A 27,878-nucleotide genomic window follows, 5' to 3' on the forward strand; every position below is an offset into this window, starting at 1 on the left:
CCACAGGGGTGTGTACTGAGCCCTCTCCTGTACTCACTCTACACCTACGACTGCACTGCCACTAACAGCTCCAACATCATTGTGAAGTTTGCGGACGACACTACAGTGGTGGGTCTTATCACCAACGGTGATGAGACGGCTTACAGGGAGGAGGTCAGCGCCCTGACCCACTGGTGTCAAGACAACCATCTCACCCTCAACGTCGCAAGGACAAAGGAGTTGATAGTGGACTTCCGGAGGTGCAGAGAAGTACACACCCCCATCACCATCAACGGCGCTGCTGTGGAGAGAGTGAGCAGCTTCCGGTTCCTTGGAGTACATCTGGCTGAGGATCTTACGTGGTCAGTACACACAAACAAAACAGTGAAGAAGGCGCAGCAGCGCCTCTTCTTTCTCAGGAGACTGAAAAGATTCGGCATGAGCCCCCGCATCCTCAGGACCTTCTATCACTGTGCCATTGAGAGCATCCTCACTGGATGCATCACCACCTGGTATGGCAACAGCACCGCCTACAACTGCAAAGCTCTCCAGCGAGTAGTGCGGTGCTCTGAACGGATAATTGGAGGTGAGCTTCCCTCCCTCCAAGACATCTACAGGAAGCGCTGCCTGAGGAAAGCGGGGAGGATCATCAAGGACTCCAGTCACCCCAGCCATAAACTGTTCAGACTGCTTCCATCAGGAAGGAGGTTCTGCAGCATCCGGTCCCGTACCAGCAGACTGAGAGACAGCTTCTTCCACCAGGCCACCAGACTGCTGAACACGTCATAGACACCTCAGCTTCACTACTGGAACTTTAACATAATGCACTCCACACTATATATAAATGCCACTTGTTTTGCACATATTCAACTGTGTATATTTTATATATTTTATTATTATTATTATTATTGTTTTTTTTTTTTTACTATTTAATTTGTAAAAATGTGTATACACACACACACACACACACACACACACACACACACACACACACACACACACACGTAGGAAAATATTTAGTATACACATCCAGAAATGCATACATTATTATATATTGTACATATATTTATTAGTTTCAGGTTGGCCATTCTTGTATTTTGCTCGTTTGTGTTGTTGTGTTTGCACATCTCTGTTGCTTGTGGGGCTCGCACACAAGAATTTCACTCGCATGTGCTGTGCCAGTGTGCCTGCACATGTGATGTGACAATAAAAGTGATTTGATTTGATTTGATTTGATTTGCCAACTCACAATCGACACAAACACAGTGAACACAAACCTCCAACTGTCTGACAACAACAGGAAGGTGACACATGTGGAGGAGGTTCAGTCATATCCTGATCATCCAGACAGATTTGATGGCTGTTACCAGCTGCTGTGTAGAACTGGTCTGACTGGTCGCTGTTACTGGGAGGTCGAGTGGAGAGGAAGAGTTTTTATATCAGTGAGTTACAGAAGAATCGGAAGGAAAGGAGACGGTGATTACTGTGCGTTTGGATGGAATGATCAGTCCTGGAGTCTTTCATGCTATGATGGTCGTCCTGATTCCGTCTATCATAACCAGACATCAGAATCTGTCTCCTCCTCCTCCTCCTCCTCCTCCTCCTCCTCTGTCTCTAACAGAGCAGCAGTGTATGTGGACTGTCCTGCTGGCACTCTGTCCTTCTACAGAGTCTCCTCTGACACTCTGATCCACCTCCACACCTTCAACACCACATTCACTGAACCTCTTTATCCTGGGTTTGGACTGTGGTTTGGTTCCTCAGTGTCCCTGTGCTGAGTTGAGTGTAAAGAGTGTCTCCCTGTTAGAGAAACACTCCAAGGAAATGAAAATCGAGATCTTGAAAGCAAAACAGAGCTACAAAAACCTTCTTGAAAGCAAATTTGCTGCAAAAAATTTTGGGTCTGCCTGGACTTGTATGAAAACCACAGCAGAGTTTCAAAATCCCCAGAGCAGCAGTCAGGTCATTTTAGATGGTTTTAATTCAGACAGAGATTTTGCAAACGCTTTAAACATGTTTTATGCTCGTTTTAGTTCTTCTGATTTCAGCGAGGATATTTCTGAAACAGAAACTGAGAGATACTCAGCACTTTATCATTGACCTCAGTGATGTCCAAAAGGCCTTTCATACAGTCAATGTGAACAAGATCCAGGTCCTGATAATATTAGTGGCCGCCTAATTAAATCTTGTGCTGATGAACTCAGGCCTATATTTCAGGTTATTTTTAACAAATCCTTGCAAACACAACATGTGCCCTCTCTTTGCAAAGAAGCAGTCGTGGTTCCTGTCCCTAAATCTAAACGACTTCAGGCCTGTTGCCTCACTTCAGTTGTAATGAAAGTCTTTGAAAAAATCATCAGAAATGTGATTATGAAAGAAATTGAACAGCAACTGGATCCAATGCAGTTTGCATATAGGCCCAACAGAGGAGTGGAGGACGCACTTTTGACTTTACTAAATCTGATTCCTAAACATGTAGAGAGTAAAGGGACTTTTGCAAGACTTCTTTTCATTGATTTTTCTTCGGCTTTTAATACAACACAGCCCCATATTTTAATTAAGAGACTTTTAGAACAGTTTGAAATCAGGAAAAACCTGGTGGGCTGGATTTTAGATTTTCTAACTGACAGGTCACAAAGAGTGAGAATAAATGGGGTTCTGTCTGACCCAGTGTTCTCCTCCACAGGTTCTCCTCAAGGCTGCGTCCTATCGCCCTTATTATTCACTCTCTATACAAACATGTGTCAGGGCAGACATGAAAACAGGGTCATTATTAAATATGCAGATGACTCTGTTATTGTCAGCTTACTGAAAGAGGGTGAAATTAACCACGGCCCAGTCATTGATGACTTTGTTCAGTGGTGGGAGGAGTCTTATCTCCAGCTGAACATATCTAAAACAAAAGATATGGTTGTTGATTTTAGGAAGCAACAAAATGGGCACGGAGTCACTTTAATTAAAGGTCAGAAAATAGAGCAAGTACAATCATATAAATATCTTGGGACCATAATCAATGAAAAACTGAACTTTGATCAAAATTGCAAATCAGTTTGTAAAAAGGGTCACCAGCACCTTTATTGCCTTAGGAAACTTGTTCATTTCCACATTGACCAAAACATTTTAACTTTGTTTTATCGTTCTTTTATTGAGTCTGTTGTTGAGTTCTTTTGCTTGGTGGCATGGTTCGGTCAGACCTCTGTCACAGAGAAAAACTCTCTGAATCAGATAGTGAGATGGTCCAGTCGTCTGATAGGTGGGCCACAGTCTTGTTTAGCCTCCCTGTACTCTGAGCAGGTACAGAGGATGGCTTTATCAATCCTTAAAAATGGTTCCCATCCTCTAAGGGGTGAATTTCAGCTTCTTCCCTCAGGACGGAGGTTTCTATTTCCGAGATGCAGGACAAAGCGTTATAAAAATAGCTTTGTCCCCGTTGCTGTCACTGAATTAAATAAGAACTGTTTTTGATTCGAAATATTAAAATTACTATATATGTGCCACAGTGAGGTGTATATCTGTACTAGGTATGTGTGTTTTTAAAGGGATGCCAAATGCTGTCATTTTTTCTGTAAAGAAAATTTACCTTGCCCATGGGTATAAATAAAGTTACCTTGACCTTGACCATAATAGACCCATTTCTGTAATATACTTACATATCTATATTATTGCTAATATATATTGTAATATATCTATATCACTAAAGCACCTCTGGATGGATGCAAACAGCATTTCGTTGCCCTGTACCTGTGACATGTGCAATGACAATAAAGTTGAATTCTATTCTATTCTATTCTAAACTGTTCTAAATTATCCATCTTGAAATGTTTTGTCTCTCAGTTATTAGCCAATTAAATTAAAAATCAGAGGTAGTTTAAATTAAAATAGTTGAAGTTTTTTCTAGTTTGATGTCTTTAGTGTGACGATGTTATTCTGATGTGAATAACTTTTTTATTTATGCTCTTTTATGAATAAATATTTTATGTGTACATTCATGTCTTGTTAGTTTCTTACTTCATGGCTTCAGGCTGCCCAGGCATCCACTGCACATCTTCCTGTTGCAGGTGTTTGGAGCCTGACAGGAAGGGCATGGTTTGGTTTTTGGCTTTCTCATTCCTGCAAATGAAGATGGAACATGTAGGGATTATTTCAGGTCTGTTTTGGTGAGAAGATTACAAAAATAATTTCTGACCATAGAAATAAACAATATTACGAGGCAGTTTTACACCATATTTAGGAAAAAAAAAAAGTCAGTTACGAGATTAAAGTCATTAATATTGAGTTAATTACGAGAATAGAGTTAAAAATACTGAATTAATTATAGAAAAGATTGCTAAAATAGAGCAGTATTAACGTTAGCTGGGTTGCCAAGTAAGTGTCTTACACATGAGAATACATCACAAAAGAAAAAAATATATAAACTTTTGCAGAAAGTGTAAAGTGTAAAGACCTCAGAGCTGGACTGATGTGGTCCACTTTTTTGGTCTTAGTGAGGACTTGAGCAGCAGAGTTCTGAATGAGCTGTAGTTGTCTGACTGATTTTTTAGGTAGACTTGTAAAGATGCTGTTACAGTAATCAAGCCTACTAAAGATGAATGCATGGACTAGTTTTTCCACAGCCCCATCCTCCAGGGCATGAAGTCCCAGATGAGGGGTCACTCAGAAGCCGCAGAGCATAAGCTAGGGGGGGTTGCAGTCACGTGCCCATGAGCTCTGCCGGAAGCCACCTGTGCCAGAGTGACCGAGCCCCAGGCCGAGAGGCCGAGGGCACCCCACCCCCGAAGGGGCCCGAGCGAGCCCCAGGCTCCAGGCCTCGACACACAGCCACCAGGAGTGAGCCTGTGCGTACCTGGATGCATACAAATGGTAAATGGCCTGCATTTGTATAGCGCTTTTCTAGTCCATAGGACCAAAGCGCTTTACACTACATTCAGTCATCCACCCATTCACACACACATTCACACACTGGCGATGGCAGCTACATTGTAGCCACAGCCACCCTGGGGCGCACTGACAGAGGCGAGGCTGCCGGACACTGGCGCCACCGGGCCCTCTGACCACCACCAGTAGGCAAACACGGGGTTAGTATCTTGCCCAAGGATATTTGGCATGCAGCCAGGAGGCAGCCTGGGATCAAACCACTGACCTTCTGATTAGTGGCTGACCTGCTCTGCCACCTGAGCTACAGCCACCCAATACTTACATACTCTTTTCTCTATCATACTTTTTTTGGTTTACAATAAAAGCCAAATTGGTTTGCAAAATCTAATGTCATGTAAGAAGCATATAATGTGTACAAGTCTGTATAATCCCTTGACAAATAAAGAATGGATAAAAGGGAATTTTTCCTTCCCACTGTCGCCAAAGTGCTTGCTCATATGATTGTTGGGTTTTCTCAAAATTTGTAACATTTTACAGTCTACCTTAATATATAAAGTGCCTTGAGGTGACTGTTGTTGTCATGTGGTGCTGTATAAATAAAATTGAACTGAGTAACTGAGTGCTATGAGACGAACTTTAGACTGGCAGCGTGTCCAGGATGTGCTCCAACTTTTGCCCTCCTGAATCTGAAATGGGTAAGCAGAGGAAAACGGATGTATAAATGCTGTTTATTTAACCCTTTAAGACCTACCATAGAAGTCTGCCACAGCTTATCTTTATATTTTTTCATGCTGTAGGGCCATTTTTGAGAGCATTTTAAGTTGCCATACATCAATACAACTGTTATAGACCAAATTGTAATATGTGTATGCATTAAGTCCATAGTAACTACATAAATTGCAAAAAAGTGAAATAAACAACAAAAAAAATTAAAATTGTTCTTCATTTTTTTTACATATATTTGTAGTTATAGAAATTTCAGATGTTTATCGCTCAAACCTGTAAATACAAAAAACTTGCACAAAATAGCTCCAACAACAAGAAATTTATTTTGAGTGTCGTCATAGTTTTATTTTTGAGATACACCAATTTTTATACACTGCAGGAAAAACAAAAATAAATATTGTAATCTAAATTTGCAAAAAAAAAGCCCAGCATGTGCATCAAAATAAACTAGTCAAAGCAATTTGAGTTCTAAGCATTCCAGAAACTATACAGTGTAAAAACACCAGTGTAGGCTTTAAAGGTGTGTTACGAACTCGCATGTCCATGTGTTTGTTTTGTGCAGGTGTTGTGTCTTTTTATGTTAATTTAGCTGTGCCAGGGCCCTGCTCCGATTGGTGCGTGGATACACCGCCCCGATGTGACTGGTCCCAGCTGGAGGACCCACCCATTAAAAGGAGGCGTGTTTCTCCTCATGACCCAGCAGCACTCCTGTGGCAGCCGGTGGCTGCAGTGCGCTTGACAGTTGTGGAAGTGGAGTGGGTAGGGGTGAGCTGCCGTTTCTTTTGATCACCCGTTTTCTCCTGTTTTGAGTTAGTTAAGGAGGTCAGACTCTGTCTTTATTTTCGACTTTGTTTTGGTAAGGTCAGGGGTGCGGGATTTGTGTAGATTTGTTTTGTTTATGGTTTTGGCCTTGGCTCACCCTGAAGTGTTGACACTCCCATTTTGGTTCCTTTATTTCACATTGTAAACAAATCACCTTGTATCTAACGGATTTGTCTCTTGTGGCTGCTTGGGTCTTGGGGGGGGGGGAGCGAGTGCCTCACTCATGTTATGGCCCTAGACGGGTCGTAACAGGTGTCGAAGGTAAAAAAAAAAAAAAAAAAAAACAACCTACAATTTTTGTGAAAATGACGTTACTTCCAGTTTCAAGCAGGTAACATGGTCATGCCATCGTTCGTCTACGTCTATTTCAACATAGGAAGTGTTACAAACAGCTGATCGGATCGGCGTGTTTCTGGAATATTATGTTTTTGTTGCTGCAAGTGCTTTTTGTGCAGTTTTTGCAAAGCTATATGTGGGAGGAAACCATGACCGAGGACAAGCTGATGGCATGATATGTAAGTACAACTCCTCCGGTTTTATCCATCCATCCATCCATCCGTCTACCGCTCCTAACAGTTTTAAAGGGTTAATGAATACTTGTGTACCTTAGTCTATATAAAATGTTCATTGAACAAATGTATAAATGGTGCTTCACATTCTTTCACATCACATGCAGATGATATTGATATATTTCTTGCACTGTACTTTCTTCATGTTACTGAAACAGCCAACAGTAAAGTGACGCTGTTGCTTGTCTAATCATACTGAGAACAGACAAATATGAGGACAGACTGTTGACCTCACTGAGACTAATAACAAACAAAGGGCTCAGAATCAGGTGAAATCATCTTCCGCCCTTCATCCATTGTCTGTTCATGATGTCCTTCACGGACCTTTGCTCTTTGAAATCAGATTAATAATGAAACGAACACATCAAACTGATTGATCATTGGAGCTGATCCTGATGTTATCTGTTTGTTTCTTGGCCTGGTTATTCCCTGCAGAGGAAACAGAAGAGAGTCACACAAACAAATAAATAAACCAACATGAATAATCATGAACTAACTCACTAACTAACCTATGACTGTGAGCCACACCCTCTTGTATCTCCAGGTTTCCTTGTTGTTGACCTCACAGCCGTATCTCCCACTGTCACCCTCCGTGGGGTTTTTCAGGGTCAGACCGAGGTCTCCAGCGGTCAGCAGGTCTTTCTTCATCTCCGTTCGATCTTTGTAATGTTCATCCTGTTTGTCAGGATGGTCAGAGCGGTTCTCATACACATAGACCTTCATGTACTTGGGTTCAAGGCATTTCCACACCACTTCAGTGTCTTCAGGCAGGTTTTCTGTGGTTTGAAAGGGCAGCAGGACAGACTCCGCCCCGTCCTTCACTTCTACATGACAGTCTGAGAGGACAACAAACACAACATGAGCTCTATAACGACAAACATTTGACTTTTTAATCCACCAGTTTTTTTCTGTTAAATCACTTGCAGATGCTTTCTAACATGCAGTACCATGAAGTAACTGATTTCTTTCTTCTTGTTTTTGCATATTTGTCACCCATAAATGTTTCAGATCATAAAATATTTTTAATCTTAGACAGAATAGTCTAAGGAGCTTGGGAAAAAAAGCATCTGGTAAGTTGCTTGAAGACGTTTCACCTCTGATCCGAGAAGCTTCTTCAGTTCTAAAGGTCAAATGGTGGAGAGTCCCAGATTTAAACCCAGTTGGAGTAACACCCCAAAGAGGGACAAATGACCCCTGATGATCCTCTACAAAATCACATGAGCCAAGGTATGAAAATGGGTGTCACAATCAGCCAGGGTTTCGGGTGAGCTCATTGTGAACAAGAGAAACTCAGCTCACTGTCATCCATCAGCATTTAAAAACTGAATAACCGTAGTATCTGCTGTGTTCAAATTTATCTTTGAGCTTGGCCGCCTCATTAACTGCTAATACTTAACAGTTTCTCTTCCATCAATTTCCCACAAATAGCTTCATTAGTTCTTCCAAACCATCAAATTGTCAAACACAATCTGTGAATAAGGATCCACTGCAGCACTGACCTTCGACTTTCAGCTCCACTTTTTTCTCCATCAGGACTTTTCCCTCCCTGCTGTAGGCGGTGCAGGTGTAGGTGTCTGTGTCAGTTTCTGTGGGGTATGTCAGGGTCAGACTGAGGCCTTCATTCATTTCTGTTCGGTTCCTGTAACGTCTGTGCGGTTTTTCAGGCTGCTCAGAGTCTTCCTGATACACGTGGACTATCCTGCCATCTCTGTCCTTCCACACGACTTTATTTACCTGAGACAGGTGAACTGTGGCTTTGCAGGGCAGCTTGGCAGACGTCACACCTGAACCCACCTCCACCTCACGAACTGAAAGAACAACCAAGCACAACATGAGCTGCACAGCATCAGCACACTTCCTTTGACAGATTCCTTTCTGAACCTAGCTGTTATGAGCAATGTGCAATGTCACCTGATGCTTTTAAGTTTCATTTTGAAGCGGGGATACAAATAACAAAGAGATCACAAAAGGGAACTAACATCAATCAAGAAACAGAACCAGAAACAGGGTAATGAAACTCAGAAGTGCTGCGAAATATTACACTCAAGGAATGAAACACTGTAGAACTAAGTAATGGATCAATGACACTAAGGACTATGAGGGATAGAAAGCATCCAGATTTTTCATAGAATTATTGAGTAACACACAGACATACACTCCTACATACCTTCTTTATTTTTCAGCCTTTTATATCCACAAGACATGCCGATACCACAGCAAATAGCCAGGACAACCACAGGAACCAAGACAGCTGAGAGAACCTTGGGCCAGACTGGAGGAGGTGGAGGAGGAGGTTCTGTAATTAGCACGAGCACAAAAACCTGAACATCGTCCAGCAGATTTTGATAAATTTAGAGTTCACTTCTGCTCTAACCTCTGTCTACATTGCTGACCTGTGACCTTCAGTTGTAAGTAAGTCCAGCTCACATCTCGTCCAGCGATGCGGAGGATGCAGGTGTAGGTTCCACTGTCAGAGACTGTCGGGTTTCTCAGAGTGAGGCTGAGGTCTCCAGTTTGCAGAGCATCAGCACTCATTGATGTTCGGTTGGTGTAACGCTGGTTTTGGTCATCCAAATCATCACCACTCTTCACACGAACATGGACTGTTGGGATGTTCAGGTCCTTGCGGTCCCACACTGCTGCTGTGAACTCACTGGGAGCAGCTAGTAACTGACAGGGCAGCAGAACAGACTCTGCCCCCTCGTACACCTCCACTGCTGTGGCATGCTGGGAAACTGAGGAGAGAAAATACGAAGCCGATGAATGCAGTGATTTTGTAACATCAGGTGAGACAGAATGAGGACCAACATGCACAAGAGGTGAAAGTTTAAAGTCTCAAGTCTAGCTACAGATGCAAAAATGGGTTGTGTTTATAAGTGATCAATTCAGCATCAGAGATTTTCACACCTATGTCATGGTCTGAGCTGGTGGACCGTGAGGAGTGGAGAGTGAAACCAAAAGCAGACACTTGCAAAAGAAAGTCATTTTAAAAAAAAAAAAAAGGCAAGCTGTTTATTAAAACTGGATGACACTACAAAACAAAAGGCAAAACAACAACCGAGACACAAAAAAACTAAACTGAGCAAACAAAACCGAAAACCAACATACAGAACACAGGGAAGGTGGAGTCATGAGGCGGTGGCTGGTAGCCAACCCCTTTAGGAGAGTGAAACTAAAAGCCTGTCTAAGAGCATCAGTTTTGTACTGCCGCTGGCTGCAGCAATGAGTTTATGTCAAAGACAAACCACGGATATACTGTCCATTTTAATTCTTTGTCTCTTAAGCTGCAAGTGATTAAAGAATTAATAAAACATTAGTCATTAGAGAAGAAAGCAAAATTCAAAACAGACTTGTGTATCTTGAAGTGTGTTCTTACAAGTCTGTGTGCATAGTTCAGTGATGACAACAATCACATCAAAGAGTTTTTGGTTATCAAGATTTTCCTGTGAGGTTTGAAAACTTGGAATGTTACATACATTACATTTTTCGACCAATAAGAAAGGGTGGGGTGTTTTGGAGTCGTTTTTGCTCACAGGCTTTCGAGCGTTTTCCTTATAAAACGCAGTTTTTACCGTTTCTTCCTGCAGTAAATATAAACAACGACAGTATTCAGGAAAAACAAACATTGCAGATATTTTTATCATAACTCTGGTTTTACGTGGCCGATCAACACAATTTAAAAACTGGTATAAAGTCCACACTTTGTCCGTCAGTTGTTCCGTCTGTCCTGCTCACATCTCCAATGGTTGTACACGTTGTCATTAACGTGGCTTCACTCCACATCAGCCGCTTTGCTCGCTAAAACACCGGCACATAAGGACGCTGTCATAGCCTGTCAACCACGTTCATTAGCTGCATTTATACAAATGTGAATCGCATCATTGGCTGGACTATGGGATAAGGTGGCATCGTTCTAATCCCATACTGGAGCAGCCAGTCACTCACTGACTAACACTGCTGATGAACATAGCTGAGCAGTAACGCGTTGCAAGAAACGTGTTACTGTAATACCATTACTTTTTTCAAGTAAAAAGTAAGGGATTACTATTGCAAACAAGGTAATTAGATTACCGTTACATTCCCGTAAGCATGCTGCGTTACTAAAATTGTGATTTTTTTTTTGTGAGTGTCTCATGACAGTGATGTAAGCGAGTGCGACGTTTGTGGCAACAGCTGTGTGCAGATCAACAATGGATCATATATTGAGTGTGGGAGAGAGTATGAGCGTGCAGCGTTTAAAGCGTGGAAGTACTGACCTTACTCTGAGTTTGATTCTGTAGAAAGTGATAAAAACATTAGCGTCCATCGTGCGTGGGAAGAAAACTTCTTTTTACAGCGAAAAACCCCATAACTTCAGAGCAAGCACCGGGTACACTACCACGTAATGGGAAACTCACAGAGAAACTTGCTGATTCTTCCACTGACCGCTGCGGCACACCTGCACCAGGGCAAACACCTGCCTGCCACACTCCTGCTTTACAGGTGAAAATAGAGCAACAGGACCGCTGAGTCTTTGACTTTATTTATTTTCTGCTGTGTTTCACTTGCATCTATTTGAAAGACTGAGTGTAAACACAAAAGCCTATTTTATTTTATGTGCTGGAATGTGCAGAAAATAGGTTTAAATGTTAAAGAAATCTCTTCCAGTTAGGGAATGTTGCATATAATTAAGTTTTGCTTGAAACATGAAGTTAAAAGATTAAAACTAATACAAAAAAATTAAAATGAGACTTTTTTTTAAATTTGATTACATTTTGTATGATGGATTATGCAGAAAAAGTAGAATTGGGCTGAAAGATCTATCACTTTATCAATTATCTATTTATCTAATTTATCTATTATCACATCCGGTTCTTTTATATTCTTTTACTGACCGAGAAAAAACAACACTCAGTGTGGTCAAAGCTCAAAAATCATCTTTATTCTACATTTCCAGAAAAGGAGAGCTGCAGATGCTAGCAAGCATCAACAGGTCTAAGGCATTACAAGCTGAATGGGTATAATATAATTCTGTTATACGTCACACATAGTCACACACAGTTTCAATCAAAACAGCTCCTGCGCTGCACTCTACCTAGTCTCACTTCCTGTACTCTGCAAGCCTGCACAAAGCGTGCAGAGTTTCCTGTCTTAGACATTACTCTGTGACCTTTCACACTCCTTATAACTCAAAGTGGCGTTTTCTACACTGGCCTCTATAAAACAGTATAAACAGAAAATAAGCACTAAGAATATATATTTATTCCATAACACTATTCAGGTTGTAAATCATGTTTTTAAAAAGTAACTAAGTAACTAATTACTTTTGAAAATAAGTAATCAGTAGAGTAACAGGATTACTTTTTGGGGGAAGTAATCAGTAATGTTACTGATTACTTTTTTCATGTAACTTGACAAACACTGCTGATGAAGGGGATAAGCCAGATGATGTGATGTCGGGGTAGTGATAAAGAGTGTGGAACTGATAGGTGACCTAAGTGCTGCTGAGCCTAAATGCCAACAAACTGTCTCAAAGATCCAAAGACTTAAAATGAAGATGCTTCAGTGATCTGACAGGTACTGCACTGAACAATCAGCCTAATGGCCTTTTGGTCTGTTGACACATGACTATTAGTTCATGTGGTTTCATATCTGAGGAGAAAGGACATATCTGAATGAGAGAAAACAATGATGTTAGTCAGTGTTTATAATGGTTATAATTTAACTGTTCTAACAAGCTGATAAACAGTTAATTTTTTTCTTTAAGCATAATTGTACTGCAGAACAGTGCTGGTTGGTAAGATTCATGTATTTACTTTATTTCTTGCTCATTTACAACTACCCTGACCACCCTGAGTCTGGTCCATTTCTGCATTCCTATTGACTATTAGAAGGGATAGTCAGTAACCCCTAACCCTAACCCTATGATTTAGTGGTTTGGGCTTGGAATTAATCTCTTCCTGTGTTATATCTCTCGGCTGGCCTAGGAATGCCATGGTTTTCCCCCGGACAAGCTGGAGGAGGTGGCCGGGGAGGGGGAGGTCTGGACTTCTCTGTATAGGCTGCTCCCCTTACGACCCAGCCCCGGATAAGCAGAAGGAGATGGATGGATGGTTTATAGATCAATATATTAAATAAACACCTTAAGAAAATCTGGCTAAATAATTTAATTCATTCACAGTGACAGAGGAATCAGAAAAACAATGAAAAATGTTTTTCATTGAACTTACTTAACACAATTACATAAAAGTTTACATATAATTAAATACATAAAGTCACCATTTAGGCATAGGTATTTTTGTGTGTGTGGTGCTCCAAACAACTATCAAATATGAGAAAGTAATTTGAAATTAATTTAAGTCCTGATTGATTTGGTCCCCCCTGAGTGAAAGCTGCAGAGAGAGGGTCTTCATTCAGGAGAATACACACAGCAGTCATCAGTGTCGTTGTTACAATACGACCTCAAGTTACAGACGTGTGTGTGTGTGTGTGTGTGTGTGTGTGTGTGTGTGCGTGTGTGTGTGTGTGTGTGTGTGTGTGTGTGCGCGCGTGCATGCAGAGGATCAGAGTGTCTTTCTTACCGAGTAAGAGGAGCAGCAGAATCTTCATCCTGCAGTCAAAATCCCATTAAATCCAATCCTCAGTCAGACTGCGGACACATAAAGCAGCACACTGCAAACACTCCCAGAGACTGAAGCACAAACACCAGTTTACTTTCAGGTTCACTGTTCAGTCATGGGGTGTCCGGGGGATCCCGGGCAGAGAGTATATAGTGTTACAGTGCTATAGTCCTATTTTTATCTGGGAGAAAATAGGACTACACTGTAAAAAATGGCAGTGAAATTGACATAAAAACCATATAAAATCCCTACAGAAATGTATAGTAAACCCCAATACACATGTTTTCTGTTTCAATCACAGTGAACCCTTGTAAACTATTAAACAGAATGTTTTTGTTATATTTACAACATCAATGTGTGATTATAATCAAATTTATTTGTTAAAACTACAAATATTGGGAACACAAACAGTGGAATACTTTAATACTCATAACAAAACAATTATGTTAATTTGACATGCAAATATTGTAAAAATTATAGTTTTAGTAAGTTGTTTTTAAAAATACATGAATTATATGTAAGTCACTTTACAGGTTTATACTGTAGGCCTGTAACAGACCTACTTTTAACATGATTCATGAAATTATGCAAATTCAGGTATAGGGCTATTAAAAATGTTTTCACAGAAAATTGTGAACCTGAGAGGTTACTTCTCTATTTTTATACTATATAAAGATATACAATTATAATGACATTGTCCTTTTACTAATCATTCAGGCTATTTGCAGCCTATTGTAGAGTAACCTATAAGAAATTATTATTATTAATAGCCTAAGTAGCACTTCTGTTCAGTCATAATTCTTGTGTTCTTTATGTTTCTTTTAATTGTAATGTGATGCTTAGACTAGACTACTGTTTTTGGGTTAGGTTAGCAATGTTGTTAAGCCCATAGGATGTCTATGGTGCCTTCTCTCCACAGAGCTGTAGGCCACTGTAGCCTGCACTGAGTGCGCCTAATTTTGAGAAGGGTCTGGCTGCAGCCAGTGGGGAGCGCCATATTGTGATCTCCACAGTAACCGGAAACACGTGACCTCCACATTTTGTTCACAGAAAAAGGCTGAGTACTTTGAACTGCCACTCAGTTCATAAGCGCAGACAACAGTTAGGACCCTTCCCTCACCCTGAAGGTGCAGGGAACAAACCCTCTTGTCCACTGGAAGAAAACCCCGGTGAACCCCAAGCTGAGGCAACAAGCTGAGGCAACAAGCTGAGGGGATGTTAGATACCTACTCCAGCCCACCGTCATCTCATAGGGGTCTTCTGAATCACCCAGGACTATTTTGCCATGGGAGACCCTACCAGGGGGCAGAATCCCCAGACAACATATCCCGTGGGATCCCTGGGACACACAAACCCCTCCATCATGATAAAGTAGCGATTTGTGGAGGGTAAGTAGTTTGTCTGATAGATGAGCTCATTTTTAGTAACAATACCACAGCAGAGGACAGGTGCAAACTGGACATGAAAGTCAGAACTGCTGAGAAATGTCATTGGTGGATTACTGCCACATCTTTCAGACATCTACATGAGGCATAAAGTAGTCAGCATCACAGTGGACTGCAATCACCCCTCGCACAGCTTATTCACACGCACACAATCTGCGAGGAGGTACAATAGCATCAGTTGCAGGACCACTCCACAGCTAAATAGGTTTTTTCCACCACAGCAGTCAGACTGCTACACCAGAATATGTAAAGCGCTTGCAAGAGGTGTGATTGTATTTTTAGCTTGCAATATTTTTTATCTTTGTGAAACTTATACTATCTATTGCTTAATATTTAGTAAGTGCTCTTGTTTGGTTTCTTATTTACAATATCCCATCTGGCATTGCACTGCTGACTAGTGCTGGGGCTGAGGATAAACAGAAGAGAGTAGAGGGACAGAGGACAGTAGACATAGTGTGATGTGAGTCAGAGCTTAATACTAATTAATTGCTGAATGCAATTATAGTGTATAATCACACACTGAGTGAAATAAAGGTGAGGGATGAAGAACCACTGAGCACATAACAGGAATCCCCGGCAGCCTACGTCTATTGCAGCATAACTAAGGGAGGATTCAGGGTCACCTGGTCCAGCCCTAACTATATGCTTTAGCAAAAAGGAAAGTTTGAAGCCTAATCTTAAAAGTAGAGATAGTGTCTGTCTCCTGAATCCAAACTGGAAGCTGGTTCCACAGAAGAGGGGCCTGAAAACTGAAGGCTCTGCCTCCCATTCTACTTTTAAATACTCTAGGAACAACAAGTAGGCCTGCAGAGCGAGAGCGAAGTGCTCTAATAGGGAGATATGGTAAATGGCCTGCATTTGTATGGCGCTTTTCTAGTCCCTAAGGACCCCAAAGCACTTCACACTACATTCAGTCATTCACACACACATTGGTGATGTGGCAAGCTACATTGCTACAAGCTACAGCTGCCCTGGGGCGCACTAACAGAGGCGAGGCTGCTGGACACTGGCGCCACCGGGCCCTCTGACCACCACCCGTAGGCAAACATGGGGTTAGTATCTTGCCCAAGGATATTTGGGATGCAGGAGGCAGCCTGGGATCGAACCACCGACCTTCTGATTAGTGGCTGATCTGCTCTGCCACCTGAGCCACAGCCACCCACTATATGGTACTATAAGGAAGATGGCTTCCTTACTAGCATCATTTGTATTATGGTAACCTTTACAGCACTTTAGGAGCACCTTTTCACTTAATTAAAATCACTTTAAATATAGATTTGTGCATCAAAAACTATCTTTACACAAGAGGTTTAATTATTTATTGAATAGTTATTGAGTGGGGATAGGTTAATTGAACAATCTAAATTGCCCATAGGTGTGAATGCAAGAGTGAATGTGAGTGTGAATGGTTGTCTGTCCTTGTGTGTTGGCCCTGCAACAGACTGGCAACCTGTCCAGGGTGTACCCCGCCTCTCGCCCTATGACAGCTGGGATAGGCTCCAGCGCCCCCCACGACCCTGGAAAGGATAAGAGGAAGCGAATGGATGGATGGATAGTTATTGAGTATTTTAATAGTTGGCAGGCAGCCTCAAGTCCTGGACAGCTGTTCCTCACTGAGAACTGAGAATCGTGGTGGTTGTCTGTAATGAGGAAATAATTGTTACTGGAGCCAACAAGGTCTGTGATTAAGGAAAACTTGGGCAAATGTTTGTGTAAATTCTGTCCAGTGGTTAATTGCATAAGTATGTGGAGGCAGGACCTCACAGCAGAAGCATACTCATCATAATACTAATGTGTTGTACATTATTATTTGTATATTAATCTATTTTTTATTTATTGTATTTACCAACATCAAAAAGTTGCAAGCAAAGAAAGACCACACCATGGTGCATGTTTAAACAAGGAAAGTTTATGCATGAAAAATATTACCGTATTTCCCGGACTACAAAGCGCACCTGAATATTAGCCGCACAAGCTAAAATCAGGGGAAAATCCTGTTTTGTACATACATTAGCAGCGCCTGACTAAAAGCCGCAGGTGTTTCAATGTTGACTTATCATATGTAAGAGAATATGCACAAAGCGAATTGTCAGGAAAGAGATGGCTGTTTGGAGACACACCCCTTTTATTAATATTTTGAAAAACAAGTTATGGGTACATATTTGCACAACTTTTTAGGTATATGTACAAGTAGCGGTAATTACAAGTACGAAACCTGTACTGTGCTTCATAAATGAGTAACAAATGTAGTACATAACAATAACCTACAGCACACCAGAAAAATAGATTCAGACTACCTTTTAGGCTCAGGTGCAGCGACACGGCTTTAACAAGAAGAAAAGTCAGTCATTCACCACCATCTTCCTGCGCACTAAAACCACCAAAGTCCTCTTCTCCAGTGTCGGAAACGAACAGGCTCAGGATGGCTTCATCATCCACTCTCAGCTTCTTTCCTTCGTTGTCACTTTCAAAACCAAAGAAATCCTGGTTGTCAGTGTCAGAGTTGAACACCCTCAGAAGGGCCGTGGCGGTGTCCTCCTCTCCATCATGCAGCAGTCCAGCCCTTCGAAATCCGTTGGTGATCGTGGATGTTTTCACACTTTTCCACGCTGTCAGAATCCACCGGTGGAGTTGAGCATAACTTGCTTTTCGCAAGTTTATCACCGCTCGTCATCCACGCCTCCTGCTGAATGCGTAGCGCTACTTTGAAGTTTGTTTTTCGCGCTACTTGTACGGCACTACGTTGCCTGGGGGACGGACATGTGACCAACATACCACTCTTGAACCCCGATACTGTGTGTCTGATCACATGCCCTTCCACCAGGCAACGTAGTGCCGTACAACAGCGGAACAAACAAAACAAATCGTCTTACAATATGACAAAAATCATGGACAATCCATAGAAAAGCCGCACCTGACTAAAAGCCGCAGGGTTCAAAGCTTGTGCAAAAAGTAGCGGCTTATAGCCCGACAATTACGGTAATTAAACACAAGTCCTCTCTGCTGACATCTGGTGGCCAGATGTCAGCGTCATTTAACACAAGCTTCAATGATTTAGAAAGCTTCGTTTGGCCCTCACTACATTGGGACGTTTGAAATTGAGTCAGTGGGCAGTCAGTCATAAAATAAATTACTATAAAACCAAAGTACCCCAGAAGAGGAGCCCTTTCTGTTCTCCAGATTTGCTGAATAGTATATGGGGAACTTTATAAGTGCTTTCCCCCCATGCGGTTATCGTTAACCATTACACAAATATTTGATTGTCTTCAATTTATTGCTTTATCAATTTATTTATTATAAACAGTAGGGAACTGAAGCTAGCCCATTGTTCCTTCAGTGGGCTGGTTTCAGTCATTATGCGAATGTACTGTTTATAAGGTTGGGGAAACCTGCAGTCAGCTGAGACTGAAGAAGCCACCTGGATGAATGACTGAAAACGCTACGTCCAGATGAACAGAATGTGGAAATTAGATTTTTTCCAATCTGTAATTATCTCAAAACTTTGACAGTTAATTTAGTATATTTTGAGTTATTTCAGTTGTGGTAAACATTGTTTAACCTTGCTGAATCGTGGTGTAGCCGGTCTGGCCTTAAACTCTGATCGCCATTAATATATACCATATATATGATATGCCATAAGGCTAAGGCGAACTAAGTGAGAAAGTGATATTACAATTTCTAAAGTGATCAATACATAAAAAAAAAAATCTGACACGACACCCTCCTGAATCTGAATTGGGTAAGCAGAGAAAAATGGATTTATTTCATGAATTCTTGTGTACATTAGTTCAATGAACATTTTATATAGACTAATGCATAAATCGTACAGGTCAGATCAATAATCGAACAAACATATCAAACTAAATGATCAGTGGAGCTGATCCTGGTGTCTTCTGTGTGTTTCTTGGCCTGATTATTCCCTGCAAAGGAAATAGAATAGAGTCACACAAACAAAGAAATAACATTTCAAATCTGCAGGATGCAGATAATCTTAAACAAAGATGACCCAAAGCAGGCACGTGGAACAGGGAAAGCAAAACTGGACACAATGCACATGAGACAAGGACTATCAAAATAAACCAGGAAACATGGCAAACGTGGAAACCAAGATCCAGACTCAATACACATAAACCTGATGTGGGAAGAGAACAAACACATGGCATTACATGGCCGAGAGATACAGAGAGTGAGCGATTGATACATGAAGAGACATGATGGGCTGAGAGACTGAGGTGATGCTGAAGTCAGAACACAGAGACAAAGAGGCGAGATGCTAAAACAAAGAGCGGACTGAGGGACAAAAGGAGATCACTTAAGGAAATTAAACCATCTACAGGCATCACACACACAAAAAAGACAGAAAATTCATGAGCACAAGGTAACTAAATTGTACCAATAGGGACTAGAAACATTAATCACTTAGTAACATCACAACATTGATAAGTGGACAAGACTCAAAGATTAAAAAAAAAACACTGGTTCAAAGACCGAGAACCATGACATTAACTAACAAACATGAACTAACTCACTAACTAACCTGTGACTGTGAGCCACAACCTCTTATATCTCCAGGCCTCCTTGCTGTTGACCTGACAGCCATATTTCCCACTGTCTCCCACTTTGGGGTCTTTCAGGGTCAGACTGAGGTCTCCAGTGGTCAGCAGGTCTTTCTTCATCTTAGTGCGACCTCTGTAATGGTCGCCCTGTTTGTCAGGCTGGTCACTGCCGTTCTCATACACGTGGACCTTCATGTATTCGGGTTCATGGCGTTCCCACACGACTTCAGTGTCTTCAGGCTGGTTTTCTGTGGTTTGAAAGGGCAGACAAACAGACTCCACCCCTTCCTCCACCTCCAGCTTACACTCTGAGAGGACAATAAACACATCATGAGCTGTATAGTGACAACCGTGCATGTAAACGAATTACTCGTTATTGATGACACATCACTCACATTCCCACTAACATAAATCACACCATATATGCATAGTATATCAGAGTATTCGCCCATATGGAAAAGAAATAGAAAAAAACTTGCATAAGATGTGGCCTACTTCATATAAAGCTCATATGAGTTACTCATGAAAGTGGCCACTTTCTCATTACTTTCATATATTGTTTTAGTAAGTATCCAAAACATACAAGTTTCATTATATAATTTTTCAAGAGATCTTATATCTGTTTTCACTCTTTTATGCTTTTCATACAAGTTTCACACAAGACAGATACAAACTTTATAGGATTTATATAGATCTTTTCCATATGGGAGGAGACAGGGCAGTGCATGTGTCAAACTCAACTTTGCTGGCTAATCACAAGCATAGGCTTGGCGAGGTTGTGCTCACTCACAGTTGCTGCAATCAGAGTTCACAACAGTGTCAGACTCTGTAGTTCCCCCTTCTCCATCTGACTAGTAATTACATACATAGCTCAATGTTATGCTTTAATCACTGGATTTCTAAGTGGCTTTTAGAAATTAGGTTTTAGATTCTTGGGAAAACTGGTCTGATGAGGAGAGACAACATCTATCCAACTTCGAATGAAGCAGGTCTCATTTAGAGAAACCTGGCCAATTTGAAACACTGAGGCTAGGAAGCAGATTTCCAGGCTTACACTCCTCTGCAGATTCACTGCTCGTGTTGGAAAGTTTTTCATCGCACTGAAGAAATGGGGAACAACCACAGGTTTCTTTTCTAGACTAGCCAGGCTCACAAAGACCGAGAGCTCTGAAGCCTTATACTGAATTCCCTTACACTCGTCTTACTTTCCCACAAACCTATCTTTGAACATGGCCGTTTCATTAACTGCTGATATTTATTGAGATCTCCCACAAAGAACTTCAGTCATTACTTCCTCCAAACCATCAACTTGTCACAGAGAACCTGTGAATAAGGATCCACTGCAGCACTGACCTTTGACTTTCAGCTCCACTTTTTTCTCCATCAGGACTTTTCCCTCCCTGCTGTAGGCGGTGCAGGTGTAGGTGTCTCTGGCTGTGTGTGTGGGGTATTTCAGTGTCAGACTGAGGTCTCCAGTCTTCAGCGGGTCTTTATTAATTTCTGTTCGGTGTCTGTAATGTCGATCCTGTTTTTCTGGATGGTCAGAGCCGTTCTCATACACATGGACGTTCCTGTTATTTCTGTTCTTCCACACAACCTTATTTATTTGAGACAGGTGAACTGTGGCTTTGAAGGGCAGCTTGGCAGACCTCACACCTGTATCCACCTCCACTTCTTGAACTAAAGGAACAACAAAGCACAACATGAGCTGCACAGCATCAGCAGCACACTTCCTTTGACAGATTGAAGTGAAATATTTACAGTAAAACATAGTGAGTGAAGGAGAAACACTCAGTGCATCATGGAAACCCCCAGCTGCCTACATCTTTTGCAGATGAACTAAAATGATTTTGGTCCTTAAAAAATGTATTACATTTAGATAAACACATCCTCAGATGAACAGCTAAATGCAACATTTCACAACAGTGTTATGATTTATGATTTATTTATGATTTTATATAGCCGGATATGAACCACAACCTGAACTTTTGGGAATAAACATGCTTTTTATAGATGAGAACAAAGTGGACATGTTTGTCCTTAATGAAGAGCTCCAGGTTTGTAGAAAACCAAATGTAAGCATGATGGTGAAGAGATGATGTTTAGGCACTATCCGGTCCCCTCTACACCGAAGTATTCTAGAGTCAAAAGTGAGGCCATCTGTCCCACAGCTGACCCCAACCCTGAGCAAGGGTAGAGGGACCAAGAGACAGAAGAGACTTGAAGAACAAACTACAGAGACGCAACCTCGACACGCAGACAGGAAAGGAATCGTGTGTGGGTATGTGTCTGGTGTTGGTATATTAATTTGGTAAATAGATTTGTAAAGTAGCATTTTAGATTGAGTATTTTGGTCACCTTGTATATATCCTTCACTGCAGCAGCCTAGTAGGCGTGAGAAGCCATTTTTGTTGATTAAGTTTTCTGCTGTTTTTCATGTAGGAAGTTAGGTAAGTGAATTGTCTTTTGTTTGGTTTTCATTTTGTGTAGGAAAGCATAGGGACCATTAGGGAGTTTTGTTTGTTATTTTTGGCACTGCTCACTGCTGAAGCAAATAAATGGCTGCTTAGCACTTTAAAATATATTGTTGTTTATGTTCTTGCTTGGGTGGTGTGTGAGTGGGCCAACTTCTCGTTGCGTTCAATACACGTCTAGACAAAGAACGTAACACTACATACCTTCTTTATTTTTCAGCCTTTTATATCCACAAAACATGCCGATACCACAGCAAATAGCCAGGACAACCACAGGAACCAAGACAGCTGAGAGAACTTTGGGCCAGACTGGAGGAGGTGGAGGAGGAGGTTCTGTAATTAGCACAAACACAAAAAACCTGAACATCGTCCAGCAGATTTTGATAAATTTAGAGTTCACTTCTCCTCTAACCTCTGTCTACGTCACTGACCTGTGACCTTCAGTTGTAAGTAAATCCAGCTCACATCTCGTCCAGCGATGCGGAGGATGCAGGTGTAGGTTCCACTGTCAGAGACTGTCGGGTTTCTCAGAGTGAGGCTGAGGTCTCCAGTTTGCAGAGCATCAGCACTCATTGATGTTCGGTTGGTGTAACGCTGGTTTTGGTCATCCAAATCATCACCACTCTTCACACGAACATGGACTGTTGGGATGTTCAGGTCCTTGCGGTCCCACACTGCTGCTGTGAACTCACTGGGAGCAGCTAGTAACTGACAGGGCAGCAGAACAGACTCTGCCCCCTCGTACACCTCCACTGCTGTGGCATGCTGGGAAACTGAGGAGAGAAAATACGAAGCCGATGAATGCAGTGATTTTGTAACATCAGGCGAGACAGTATGAGGACCAACATGCACAAGAGGTGAAAGGTTAAAGCCTCAAGTCTAGCTACAGATGCAAAGATAGTTTGTATTTACACACTTACAATATGTTTACTTTGGTCTGAATCTGTTGATGAGTTTATAAATTTTGTCTTTTTTGTGGCTTGGCTTCTTTTCACACAGAGGAAACTCCCAGTGAACCAGAATCTCTCAGTAAAAATCACATGAGAAGATTCAGTCCTCTTACTGATCACACGTCCTTATGACAGGGGCGACAAAAGTAAGACAGGACAAAGGTTCTTGACTCATGGATCTCATGGAGGACTTACTCACAATTGGTAAAAAAAAACAATCTATGGTTGTTATAGTTTGTGTACTCTGCACATTTGTGCTACAAAAAAGCACCATAAAACACAAAGTATACCTGGCAACAGAAGCTGTTTAGCTCAGACTTGGAGTGTACACTTGGCAGTTGTTTGTTTTTCCTCAGGTACTTTCCCCATAAACAAATACACTGGTTTTTATTTGGAACTGGACAAAAAGTACCTCTTCCAAAGACTCTCTGTGCAGTTGGTCTGCAAAGACCAATATAACTGCACCCAAGGGTGATCATCAAGTTTACATCTGCACAAATGAAGCAGCACATATTGAACATCATAGAGGGTGATTATTGGAAAAATGATTGGATTGAGCTGCATAGGGAGGGGCTTCATTCACGATAATACACACAGCACTCATCAGTGCAGTGGTTTTACATTATGATCTCAAGTTACAGACATTTGTGTGTGTGTGTGTGTGTGTGTGTGTGTGTGTGTGTGTGTGTGTGTGTGTGTGTGTGTGTGTGCGTGCGTGTGTGCAGAGGATCAGAGTGTCTTTCTTACCGAGTAAGAGGAGCAGCAGAATCTTCATCCTGCAGTCAAAGTCCCGTTAAATCTAATCCTCAGTCAGAGTGCGGACACATAAAGCAGCACACTGCAAACACTCCCAGAGACTGAAGCACAAACACCAGTTTACTTTCAGGTTCACTGTTCAGTCATGGGGTGACCGAGGGATCCCGGGCAGAGAGTATATAGTGTTACAGTGCTATAGTCCTATTTTTATCTGGGAGAAAATAGAACTAACTAAGAATGCACCAACACAGCAACAACAAACACATGTACCAAACTATTATGTCTTGTTTTTAAAGCGTGAGTGAGCTACAGAGAGCTCAGACTTTCATAATAATATGTGACCAGTGTCACCTGGCAGTCAGCGACCTGCTCTCTGGGACTGGAAGAGTAGGAGTGAAAAAGAAGTGGTGGGTGGGTAAGGAGTGGTCAGCTTCCAGAATTTCAGGAGAAGATGATCTCAGTAGCACAGCACAGAGTGAAACAAGACCGTGATGCTACATACGACATATAAAACTAGAATTACTGAGCCTTTTTTGTCCTGGTGCAAGTCCCTACTACTAGATTTACTAAGCCTGCGCAAATTTGCGTAAATTCCCCTGAACCTAACACCTCCTAGCACCCCGCTGAGAGGCCTTCAGCTCCATTGTTCTCCTGCTTTTGTCGTGCAAACACACCCTCCCCCAACCCCCAACCAGGAGAGATTCAGAAAGTCAAAAACAGCTCCATCAGTTTCATGACCACATTCTCTGCCAGCCTCTCACCCGAAGGGGTCCTTTCCCAAGTAAGATGCATTGGAGACATATTTTGTCTCCAAGTCCGTGGCCATCCAGAACTTGATCCCAAATTTGTCTGGCTTGGTTGCGATATACTGTGTGAATGGACAACGAACCTTGGTAGGGAACAGCTGTTCATCTATGGTCATGTCTTCTCCTGGAGCGAAACTCTTAGCACAGTTCTAGTTGAAGCGTGTCCAGATGTCGGAGATTGCCACAAATTTTTCTGTTTTCACCTGTTCTGCCCGCATGTCCTTGTCATCAAATCAAAGGTGTTGCATAATTGAATTGAATCTATCTCGGGACATTGTCTCTTTGATTACTGGCACCAGAAATCCTTCTGACCAGCAATCCAGAATGGCATCAAGGGGACACATGATTGCTTTTAAAAACAGAATTGAAATGAATGCCATCAGTTAATTAATTGACAAATTCCAGTCTTGCTCTGTTCTGTGGGCTTGATGGACCGTACACTCCCTGATGGGGAGTGAATAAATAGATAGAGAATGGTAAATTAACATAAAACTCACTCTAAATAGGTTTATATAAATATCATATGTACTATGGCAATTAAAAACATTAGCAGACTCAGTGGGTCCAGCTTGCGCAGTGAAGCACGAGCGATTTGCTACTGCACTGAGTATTCCAATATCCTCCTCTACCCATACAGTGTCGCCTTTGATGTGTGGCAAAAGGGTTTGATTTCTGTGACACATTTTGTTTTTATTTTTCATATTATTTAGCATTTTAGGTGGACACAAGTTTTTATGGTGGAACTTATTAAGGCCTACATTTACTCTGCATGAAGAAACTCATCTATTTTTAGTGATGTTGTTTGTGGTGCTGGTGTTTTTAGAGTGTTAACTCTAAAATGGCACGTATTTTAATTGTGAGTTGCATTTCTTTTGTTTTTTTTTAATTGTTAACTTTGTGGTTTTGCAGACCTCAACTTGCTTTCAGTGAGAACCTGCTGATGTGGGTCTGAAGAACAAATGGTCACATGACCAAAGAACTATTAAAACAGCACTGAGTGGTCACTGTTCCCATAGATCAACCATCAGCAGTGCCCTCCAGTGGTGAAAACACAGATATGAACACCACAGGTCTGATCCCTGACTCCTACATCATACCGGGCAGCATACACTTCAGCAGCATCAGGAAATGTTAATATGTTGATTCATTTTTTTTCTTTAGTTTTTTAGCTACCGTATTTTTTGAACCATAAGGCACACCTGATGATAAGGCGCATTAAGCGAAACAAAACAGATAATAACTTTATTCAACTCATTCTTCTTGCTTCTTTCACTTCTGTACCATTGGTTCATTAATACCGAATTCTCTCGCAGCTGCTCTCTTCCCATGTTGTTGCAGTATATTAATGACTAACCTCCTTTTGTGGATGGATTATCTCAGTTGTTCTCCTGACTGAAGTTTGGTTCATTTATAGCAGGGGTCAGCAACCTTTAACACCCAAAGAGCCATTTGGACCCAGTTTCCACTGGGAGCCAAATAGTCCAAAAAGTTTTTGACATCTAAAATATACACTGTATATATTGTTTTTTACCTTTATGCTTTCTGTGAACAACTAAAGTGTGTTGCTTATGAAATCCATGAAGTGGACATTTTATTTATGTAATGAAAGGTAATGTCGCAAAGAAAAACTGTTGGGAGCCGCAACTCTTATATCGCCTTTGGGCTTTTGGAGAGTAGCGGAGCCTTGACCTGAATTAAAAAAAATAATAGGAAAAAGCACTATGCAATTAAAAAAATTAAAAATAAATATTTGCAAAATTCTGCATAAATATTTATTTTACCTGGTTAATGTGTGTGGCGGGGCGTGGTCTGCAGTGCTGCTGCATGGGAGGCGGACACACCTGAGCGGCATCTGTAATCACGTCTCACCAGCTTAAAGGCTGTGCTCTCTTTGCTGTTGTTGTTGGGCTGTGAGCTGAAAAGCTACAGCCAGCTGCATGCATGTGAGAAAAGTGGTCAATAAAGAGATGCTTAAAAGCATGCTCATGAAAACATTGTTGGGTCTGCCGTGATATGTTTACAATGGAACTTCTGCTCCTGAATCTCTGCACACAGCGTCTGCAAATCGGGTCTGTACGAAGTCACTTTCATCTTTACGCAGGACTGTAAGCTGTCCTCTGTGAGGCGTGAGCGGTGTTTGTCTTTAACATAGTTCACGGTGGAGAACAGCTGCTGACATAATGTGGATCCGAAGATCCATAATCAGCCTACCTGCGGGTGAAAGTCTCAATAAATGCACGGCGTTTCTGCGGGTACATCAGCTTCCGCGAGTGTGACGCTTATTTTGAGTGACGAAAAACAATACAATATAATTTTTTTTTAATATTTCAATATCACAATAATCCTTCAGTTAAGAACTACAAGTTAAAAAAGAACTAACACAAAAAATACTCTTCAGCTAAATACTTGTAATTTATTTTTCCAAACCACGCGGAGCCGCAATATAGGTACTAAAGAGCTGCAGAGCCGCATGTTGCCGACCCCTGGTTTATAGTATCCTGCCATGCGATTGCATTTGTCCCTCGCCTCTGTCAGTGCGCCCCAGGGCGGCTGTGGCTACAATGTAGCTGCCATCACCAGTGTGTGAATGTGTGTGTGAATGGGTGGATGACTGAATGTGTGAAGCGCTTTGGGGTCCTAAGGGAAAAGCGCTATACAAATACAGGCCATTTTACAGGCCATTTGTCTCTAACCATCGGGATGTTAACTTTGATCAGGTGGAAAAAAGTTAGCATTAATCCTCCAGCTTTCCTGTGCTAATGTTATGCTAACATAGCTGTGTTGCTAGCGATCGCGACTAACTTCCTGCTAACTCCATCAAATTCAATAAATTCTGTTTTCATGGATACCTTGATATTAAACTTTATGGTTACACTTGCAACACTGATTATTTTATTAAAGATGAAAGAATATAGACTTTTTGTAACTCTAAGTGATGGCGCAGTGTTAGCTTGGCTTTGGGACCGGTGTTCCAGATCAACTGGCGTTTAGATCAACTGGCGTTGGTCGAACAGATGTGTGGCAGTCTTGCGTATCAGGAGCTCCCACCGACAAACCAGCACAAAAACGCCAAATGTGTCATCTGTGACACATGTGAGGTTATCACAAACACACTCCGACAAATTTGATGCTGTTGAACAACAAAAATGTGGCGAGTTTACCTGGTGATATCCTCATCCGCGACGCGATCGCGAAAACAGCAAACAAGCAACACCACGCCGATGTTGTCCACAGGACAGCAAGAGTAAACGATCGGGAGACTCTTGTCGTCGTTATCGTTCCCCTCGCACGGTTTATTTCTCCGGTTTCAGCGTTTTTGCT

General features: G+C 41.6%; 3 protein-coding genes across 8 annotated transcripts in view; 1 reads left to right on the plus strand and 2 right to left on the minus strand.

Moving 5' to 3' along the window:
• The window catches only part of LOC120743083 (NACHT, LRR and PYD domains-containing protein 4C-like), a 46,481-nt gene extending 42,908 nt beyond the window's left edge, over window positions 1–3,573 (plus strand). Inside the window, exon 12 of the mRNA XM_040046608.1 lies at window positions 1,214–3,573. Within this exon, the coding sequence (XP_039902542.1) occupies window positions 1,214–1,757 (544 nt within the window). The 3' untranslated portion in view covers window positions 1,758–3,573. The remainder of the gene's footprint in view (window positions 1–1,213) is intronic.
• Window positions 3,574–6,895: 3,322 nt separating this feature from the next.
• LOC120743088 lies at window positions 6,896–13,751 on the minus strand. The gene is made up of 6 exons (XM_040046617.1): window positions 13,532–13,751; window positions 9,365–9,706; window positions 9,139–9,267; window positions 8,471–8,779; window positions 7,481–7,807; window positions 6,896–7,400 (listed from the first exon to the last, which is right to left on the minus strand). The coding sequence occupies exons 1-6, from the start codon at window positions 13,557–13,559 to the stop codon at window positions 7,336–7,338; spliced, it is 1,200 nt and encodes a 399-aa protein (XP_039902551.1). The 5' UTR covers window positions 13,560–13,751; the 3' UTR covers window positions 6,896–7,335.
• A 4,993-nt stretch (window positions 13,752–18,744) lies between these two features.
• Window positions 18,745–27,770, minus strand: LOC120743087. 6 transcript variants are annotated; one of them, XM_040046612.1, is made up of 8 exons: window positions 27,719–27,770; window positions 26,339–26,490; window positions 23,743–23,852; window positions 22,477–22,818; window positions 22,250–22,378; window positions 20,925–21,251; window positions 19,553–19,879; window positions 18,745–18,935 (listed from the first exon to the last, which is right to left on the minus strand). In XM_040046612.1, the coding sequence occupies exons 3-8, from the start codon at window positions 23,768–23,770 to the stop codon at window positions 18,871–18,873; spliced, it is 1,218 nt and encodes a 405-aa protein (XP_039902546.1). In that variant the 5' UTR covers window positions 23,771–23,852; window positions 26,339–26,490; window positions 27,719–27,770; the 3' UTR covers window positions 18,745–18,870. The 6 variants fall into 6 exon arrangements, with proteins under 6 accessions (XP_039902546.1, XP_039902547.1, XP_039902544.1 ...); XM_040046613.1 differs by lacking the exon at window positions 27,719–27,770 and having other exon boundaries at window positions 26,339–26,648; XM_040046610.1 differs by lacking the exons at window positions 26,339–26,490; window positions 27,719–27,770 and having other exon boundaries at window positions 23,743–25,863.
• Between the last annotated feature and the right edge of the window lie 108 nt (window positions 27,771–27,878).

Source organism: Simochromis diagramma, unplaced genomic scaffold (assembly GCF_900408965.1).
Source record: "Simochromis diagramma unplaced genomic scaffold, fSimDia1.1 OVJJ01000406.1, whole genome shotgun sequence".
NCBI classification, from domain to species: domain Eukaryota; kingdom Metazoa; phylum Chordata; class Actinopteri; order Cichliformes; family Cichlidae; genus Simochromis; species Simochromis diagramma.